Source organism: Syngnathus floridae, chromosome 20, assembly GCF_059516105.1.
Source record: "Syngnathus floridae isolate MCC-2025c chromosome 20, RoL_Sflo_1.0, whole genome shotgun sequence".
Taxonomy (NCBI): domain Eukaryota; kingdom Metazoa; phylum Chordata; class Actinopteri; order Syngnathiformes; family Syngnathidae; genus Syngnathus; species Syngnathus floridae.
The window spans coordinates 7,003,163-7,011,525 of NC_142432.1; the positions used below are offsets into that span (position 1 = coordinate 7,003,163).

Genomic DNA, 8,363 nt, shown 5'->3' on the forward strand with positions numbered 1-8,363 from the left:
TGAATGTGTTATTTTTTGTGGTGAGGAAGGAAGGAAATTTAGATTAAACTTTTGCAGGGGGGTCCCAAAAAATGATTTAAGTATGCGTATTATCCTTTGATTTAAGCAAAGTGTTGTGAAATGAAGATTTTCTTGAAACTAAATAAATTAACTTTTCTTTATACTTAAAGTAAACTGATTAGCTGTCTTTGCAGAAAATCAGAAAGTGCTTTACAATGCAAAGCGGCATTCATTAATTAAATAGGAAAATTAACGTTACCTTCATGAATTTTAAAAACAAACTAAATAAACTAAATGTAAATGTGCTCAAATTGTGTATTAACCTGCATTTTGTTAGGACACGGTTCCATCCATCCCTCATGTTGCTCACCCTGTCCAGCCTCCCTTCAGCGCCCAAGGACAGGATCCTCCAGGCGGACATGCTCAAGACAAGTCCCGCCCGGGGTTTCTTCCCCGCCCCTCTCCACCATCACCACCACCATCCGTATATGGACCTATTCCCTCGGACTCACGGCCTCCTTCACCCCATCAAGTCGCCCTCCGCGCTGGTGCTCAACCCTTACCTCCAGCAGCAGCAGCGGCCCATGTTAGCAGGCCCGGGGCTGCCTTTCCTCGGACACCTCATGCAAAGTCACCCGCGGTGCTCGTCCAAGGCGGAGGAGCTGGCCGCAGTGGTGACCGAGCGCGCCGCAGGTCCTCACTCGCTTTCAGACTTGAGATTTAGCAGTCCAGCCGGGGGTAACGGCAGCGAGAGGTCGCCCTGCGCTTCTGCCTCGCCAGCCAAGCAGATGCTCCGCAGCAGGGCTCCGTCCCCGGAGAAGAGAGGCCGCTTCAACTTCAGCGAGGACGACTTGTTCGCGGTGCTGTACGGGTACTCGGCGGGCCCGGAGCGAGGCCGTGGCGGTGCTGGCGGAGGCCACGCTATTTCAGGGGTGAACCTGCCGGACAAAGAAGGTGCAAGTGCTTGTCTTTGGAAAAGTATTTAACTTATAATGTTGATGGGCAAATTTAGATAATTAAGAACAATTCATCCAGGTGAAAATAAATAAGTTTTGATAAGTCAGGTTTTGATATCCCAAAAAAAAAGGAACAAATCCCCGATTTTATAAAATCAAACAAACAACAAAACTCAACTAAAAATGCAACAACAAAAATACTTTCGTAAAGCCATTTTTAAAAAGCAGATTAAAACTTAAACAGAGTGAAAAAAAAACCCCTGGTTGCATATATAGCAAAATAGCAAATTTTAAAAATCAACAAGTCAGGTTAAGTCAAAATTTCATTACTGTAAATTATTCCCACTAATCTGGTGAAAATGTAAATATGTGTATACTTACACACATTTCTCAATATCGTTTGTAAATATACAGTACATTATATGTATTGTATATACTTCATTATACATATATATACATACATACTGCATACATGTCCACAAAAATAATTAATACAGAGTAATAGTAAAAAAAAAAAAAAAAGTTCTCTTTTTTTTCACCTGTATATTTTGTACGGTACATATAATATGTGTATATCGAATGTGATAGATTTTTAATTATGAATGAATTTATTCCAAATATGTCATGCAATTGACTCTGGTTGTCTTGCAGACAGTCCCATCATCCCACTGGATAAGGACGCTCTGGATCTTCCTGAGGGTGAGGCTCTAAAACCCATCATTCCGATGTTACGTGATGAAACGTGAAAGGTGTTCTCCTTGCAGGTCTGAGCATCGTGCAGGCATGCTGGGGCAACGTGTCTCACTGCAGCGTGTTCACTGACGCCGAAAGCAGCGTTCCCAAAGGCACACGCTTCGGACCCTTCCGGGGGAAACTGGTTAACACAAGCGAGATGAAGACCTACGACGACAACACTCTCATGTGGGAGGTAGGACTTATTGGGAAACAGATATTTGAGCACCAGTGCAACAACTTAACATTATTCATTGGCATATATTCTTTATCCTTTGCGACGTCCTCCATTTTCTGCAGGTATTTGAGAACGGCCGCCTAAGCCACTTTGTGGATGGCCGCGGCGGCTCAGCCAACTGGATGTCGCTGGTCAAATGCGCGCGCTTCGCTGAGGAGCAGAATCTGGCGGCGGTGCAGGTCAAAGGTCAGATCTTCTACGAAGCCTGCAAGGAGATCAAAGGCGAGCAGGAGCTCCTGGTGTGGTACGGAGATGGCTATGTGCAGTTCTTGGGCATCCCGCTCACCCTTAGGGGTCCTGAAGAGGACTACGACACCCTACCTCCCGCTGAAGGTGAGACCAGGAACCAGAGATAAGAGGACCTATGAAAAGCACTGAAATGGACCTGATATTTTTCAAACTAACCCCCTCCCCCAGATGCCAGTGAGGGTTTCAAATGTGACCGGTGTGGCAAGGTGTTCGCCTACAAGTACTACCGAGACAAGCACTTGAAATACACGCGTTGCGTGGACCAGGGTGACCGCAAGTTCCCGTGCCACCTATGCAGCCGTTCTTTCGAGAAGAGGGATCGCCTACGCATACACATCCTCCACGTGCATGAAAAACACCGGCCACACAAGGTACTTAAATTATACCTCGATCAAATAAATATATTATTGCTTGTGAAATGAACTAAAATATCAGGACAATATTAACACTGTTGGTCTCCTCAGTGTTAAAAAAAAAAGCACAATTCTTTCAAGTTGGTGTAACATGTTTTCATTTTACGAGTAATTGAACTCGCATAATTTAAAAAGCTTTTGTTGTTATATTGCAGTGCACAGTGTGTGGAAAAAGTTTTTCTCAGTCGTCCAGCCTCAACAAACACATGCGAGTCCACTCGGGAGAACGTCCCTACAAGTGTGTCTACTGCAACAAGGTGAGGGAAATATTTCTTTTGAGAAGAAGAAGAATACGTATATTACAAATGTCCGTCTAGTGAGGAGAGCTAGAAGTATTTTAATCCGCCATGTTTGTCCGGTATCGTCAATTTGTCACTCCTCCACTTCCTTGTTTTCACGGCGCAGTCGGCCCGTGTCTATTGTGTTCCTCCGCGGGCACACTTCGTCGACACACTTACATGCTAATTATCGCCAGATGTACACCCACCCTTTTGTCTCGCCACATTATACATGTTATTTACGACCATGGAATGAGCCTGAGTCCTTTTTGTGTCTTTTCTTCTTCTTTCGTATGGATTCGTCCCTTTTATCTTTTTCCACTCTCGGTTTATCTTTTGTTTAACGTAATCTCCGACTGAATGCTTGGTATTCTTACGACCAGTGTGTTTCGTCTTGCTAAGCAGACGATTGTTTTAGCTAATTCCAAAATGAAATGAAGAAAATGATTAAATTTTATTTTAACAAGAGACTAACTCATGTTTTTACGTTTGAATTTATTCAACATGTTTTTCTTTAACACAAAAAAGTATGTTACGTTGTGGAACTACTTTCCGCCTGATTAGAAAAATGGTCAAGATTGGAAACGATGTTTTTTGTTAGAATTCAAATGGAACTAAATCGATTAAATGAATGTATGATTCAGAGTAAATTAACATGTCTATTTTATTGAATGGTTTGTTTTCAAACGTGCACAAAAGACAGGTATCTGAGTGGGACTACTTTATTGCCTGGTTAAAAATATAACCTCAAACAATATTTTTTGTTTGTTTGTTTGTTTGTTTTACATTACAAAGCTTGTTATTTTTATCTGCAAACTGGATTCAGCTATTGGAAATATTAAGGCCACATCTTAAAATAATGTTTTTTGTAATCACACATGATTTATATCTGCAAACTGAATTTAGCCATTGGAAATATTAAGGCCACATCTTAAAATAATGTTTTTTGTAATCACAAAATGAAATTAAAACACATTATAATTGAACTAGAAAAACTAACAAATGATTCCATTTTGTATTTAATTGATCACAATTCATTTTAAAGGCGGTCACAAAAGACATAAATTAGCTTTGTAAGTGGAACTATTTATCACTACCTCTTGATAAATATTAATTGCAAAACTCAAATCGATCATTTCTGGGAACAGCAAGGTTGATTATTGTACAACATATTATTTACATGTAATTTATTTAGAAGTAATTAAATTGCTGAAGACAGCCACAAGCGTCAGCAAATATTATTCAAATGAATTGCCTGATTAAAAAAATTTGAATTATCGGTTTTGAATCAGTTGTTTTTCTTAACACTCACATTGAAATAATCATACTAATTACATCTAATGTCCAGACAAATATGATTGCATAATTTACTTTAGCACATTTTCTGTTTTAAACAGCCATCTGAGACATAAATCTACTTTATTGCCTGATCAAAAATGACAAGTTCCCTGTTGCCATTGTCGTTTTTCTTTCTTACGTTGTTTTTTTCCCTTAGGCCTTCACTGCCTCCAGCATTTTGCGCACGCACATCCGCCAGCACTCTGGAGAGCGGCCCTTCAAGTGCAAGCACTGCGGCAAGGCCTTCGCCTCCCACGCGGCGCACGACAGTCACGTCCGGCGGACTCACGCCCGGGACAAGCCGTTCCCTTGCGACTTGTGCGGGGCTTCCTTCCAGGAGGAGCCTGAGCTCAAGTTCCACGCCAGAAGTCATAAAAGTAAAGACCCGATGTTTTTATTTTAGTTTGGTTTAGATGTATTTATAAACATGATTTAACAGTAATGTGAAAGAAATATTATATTGATTATGTCATGCATTTCATATTAAAATGTCTTTTTCTTTTTTTAAGGTAGACAAATCTTGGACAGCACGATTCTCAATCCAGGAACTGGCTCAGTGGAGGAATCTATGTTGGACCATGCAAAAAGTCAAACAAATGTCAAAATAAATTTCCAACCTTACACTGGAAAAACACCTTTAAATCCTGAATATCGTCCGTGGAACTAAAGCCAAACAAGTTTATTGTCCTATTTGTACTCTGACAAGCATCAAGTTTCTTTTAAATGGTTTAACATTGTAACTGTTTAAGAAAACTTTGCTGTATTGAGGCACACGATCAAGCAAACGTGTGCTAAAATGTTTATAGTGATGTGATCAGTGCTGTGAATTGTGAACCCAGATTTGTATTTCATGTATTAGTTCCAACGTCAAAGTCTTATTATCATTATTATTTGAGATTTTTTGTTAAGGAGCATTTATCTCATTTAGCTAATTTATTATGTCTAATCTGATATTTCTACTGAAAAGTGGAGTGCTTTATTTATAATTTAGACAATTAATAAAAAAAATTCCAAGCATGATTTTTCGACGGTTGTTCATGAAGAAAGTCATTTTATACTCACGGGAATATAAGTACAAGTAAATTAATTATATATATTTTTAAAGTGCATTAAAAATATAATGCTTAGTTTTATATGCTGAAACGTAACACCAAAATCCAACTACATGCATTTAAAACAACCTTTTAGTTTGTGGTTTTCAACAAGACTTGCAGTTTGCGTGCGTGATGCCACTTTAAGAAGCAGGGTGTAAAACGAAACAAGTCCCTGTGGAGCAAATGAATGACAATAGTGCGTTGTGCTGTGAGTTGCTCTTCTGCCACAAGCACAATGAGACAGCCTGACTGACATCTGCCGTCACACTCTTGTCACCACATGCCTCACAGACTGACCGATGGACAGACAAGAGAGCTGCAGCCTTCTCCTGACTAATACTTTTGATCCCCCTAATGCTATGGAAGCGCTCAGTAGTAGGCTTGTAAGATGTGAGAATGTCAGCAAAAGCCTACTAGAACATCGAACTTTAGTTGAAGGGAATCAACGGCGCTTCATATGGTGGAAGATGTGCATTAACTCCCATTTAACATGAATTTGAATGTAACTTCTTTTTTAACACAACCGCATCACCAGTTACAAGAGGGTGTGCACACTTCTGCAACCACATCAGTTCTTATGTTGATATAGCGATCAATTTATGTACAGTGTATCTATACATGAGCACATACGTACATTGATGGATGGCTGGATTTACTGCAGGCTTGCTGGGGTGAAAGGTCACCTTCAAATAGGACAACAATGGAGGCTCAAACAAGTACATGATTTTAGCGGATCCTCCTTCTCTGCCGTGTATACGACCCACTGGGGGGGCTCCACTAAGAAAAGTGCACCCCCGCAACCACCTCCACTTTGTGGCGTCATGGGATGAGAGACAAAGAAAAGGGGAGAGAGATATAGAGAGAATGAGAATAAAACAGGGAGATTATCCACACGCTGGCTCCGCCCCCACTGGCCCCTAATTGGTTCTTTTCGACATCCCCACTTATATTGATACTGATGACAGCAGCACTAGAGCTAATACAAAGCAACTACAATATTTGGTGTTATTTTAAGGCTGTCACGGCTGGAGGACAGGCAGATCAAGCACTGTCCATATCGCTACGTGTGTGTCTCATTTAGGTGGGATTGACTCCCAAGAAGAAGAAGAGGGCAGATGGCCTCACCCTGCTCCACGGGGGCCGCATTGGGGATCCACTGTGCTCCCGCGGGGAAACATATTCCGGCCCCCTGAGTCCCTCCAATTCTCCATTCATCATGATAAAACAAGTGAGTGTGCTAAAAACATGATGGCAGGTAGAGGAGGGGGCTCCATTCACATGCGGGAGGGCTCCGAAGTGCGTGTAAGGCCGACACTTGCCTTTGTCATTCCACTTGTTCCACACTCTTCCACGCAGGTTTCCTCTCGGCATGCGCCTCACAAAACCCTTTTGTACTGTGATTGTTTACAGCACTACATGAGGTACATGAGGCAAAAATTGTCATTTTTGATGGACACTTGGAGAAAGTTCCTCATTGGACAATACGTGTATTATGACCATTGGCGTTTTGTATTGTTCTTAATAGTTTGTCCCTAGTGTTCCCACCTTGGCCACTGAGAGCAATCGTATAGACAAAAGAATAAACGCAAGAGTACTGTAATATTCCTCATTTTCTCGAAAATATTCATTATCGCTGAGCCATTGAAAGCTGTAATACTCGTGTTAACCACAGGGTGGCAAACATCGTTCACCAGCGCTTCCAACCTCGAGGTTGGAATTGTGAAGAAGAATGTCTCATGGATTTCAAAATCAGGTAAAACTGTGATTTCTTTTTTCCCCACGCTTCGTTGGCAGTTTGTTTAAGTACATTTGTGTCCTTCAAAAACATGGATACACTGTTCTACATTTCATATATATTTCATTGTGTTTCAAGTGGCTTTTGTGACGGACAGAGGAGGAACTCACGCAGGACCAACTTTGACTTTTCACACAGGTGAGTGAGTGAGCCAGCCTAATCCTTTGGGGATTTAGATCACGGACAGGAAAACATTGTAGAAGTAGTATATTGAAATCTTTAAGTAAGTTCTCTTTTGTGAATAGACACAAAATGGGTTCTTACACTTAATGTTTTTTTGTTCAACACTTTTGTGCTATGTTTGAATGGAATTTTCTTCATGCAAAAGAGCATAATTTTTCTCAGATAATCGGCTGAGTAATCAATACGATTTCCCCCCCAAATATCAGAATCACCATCGGCCTTAAAAAGTCCGCATTAGTCAGGTCCAAGTTACTGCGTTACAACTATTGATGTTGTTTGCTAGCCAGTCAATGCTGATTTCCATTAGGCGTTAGCATGAGGCTAGCTGGCTATGTTTTACATACTATGTACAAAATCTGCCTTTTTAAAGGCAATTTCTTATTCTAAATACTTATTTAGTATCAGTGCAGTTGAGGGGCACGTGTTGCCCCCCAAGGGAAGGCTTTGCAGCATATGGACACTACACGTCCTGCATGTCCCTGCCTCTCTTAGTGCGGTTAATCCCGCCTAAACTAAGTCCATTTACGCACATGCACTCACGGATGTGCACACATCCGCCCCCATCGCAGCCTCAGTGAAGGATCCAAATACTGACGTGTCTTTAATTTCTATAATGACATCATTACTAATGCAGTGGTTGACTTTTGTTGACTTGACGGCAGCCCTTCGAGAACATAATTAAAATCAGAGTGTCTTCTGTGTCTGAAATGAATATATTCTTGAAGGGACCAATTGGATATGGCTAAAACTGAATTGCATTCAAGAAAAGAGTATACAAAATGTATTTACTAAAACTAGACTAAAATGTCTAAAGATTTAGTCGACTAAAACTAGATTAAAATAGTCTTGGATCATTCTGACTTAAAGGAAAAAAAGAAGTGGTAAAATGTCAAATGTTTTAGGCGACTAAAACGTGATCAGACAAAAAAAAGAACATGACTAAAACGACATTTTGACACAGACTTAACAAAAACTAAAACAGGCTGCCAAAACATTGAAATTAGTTAGCTACATTTTTTTTCTTTGCTTATTATATTTATAATCACAACTATGACTATTGTTACGATATCAATGCCAGAGTGACACC

General features: G+C 40.5%; 1 protein-coding gene across 1 annotated transcript; it reads left to right on the forward strand.

Annotated features, from left to right (window-relative positions):
• Positions 1-228: 228 nt before the first annotated feature.
• prdm14 (PR domain containing 14) lies at positions 229-5,110 on the forward strand. The gene is made up of 8 exons (XM_088363057.1): positions 229-954; positions 1,608-1,655; positions 1,721-1,884; positions 1,989-2,259; positions 2,344-2,546; positions 2,744-2,845; positions 4,362-4,581; positions 4,714-5,110. The coding sequence occupies exons 1-8, from the start codon at positions 264-266 to the stop codon at positions 4,869-4,871; spliced, it is 1,857 nt and encodes a 618-aa protein (XP_088219183.1). The 5' UTR covers positions 229-263; the 3' UTR covers positions 4,872-5,110.
• Positions 5,111-8,363: the final 3,253 nt, after the last annotated feature.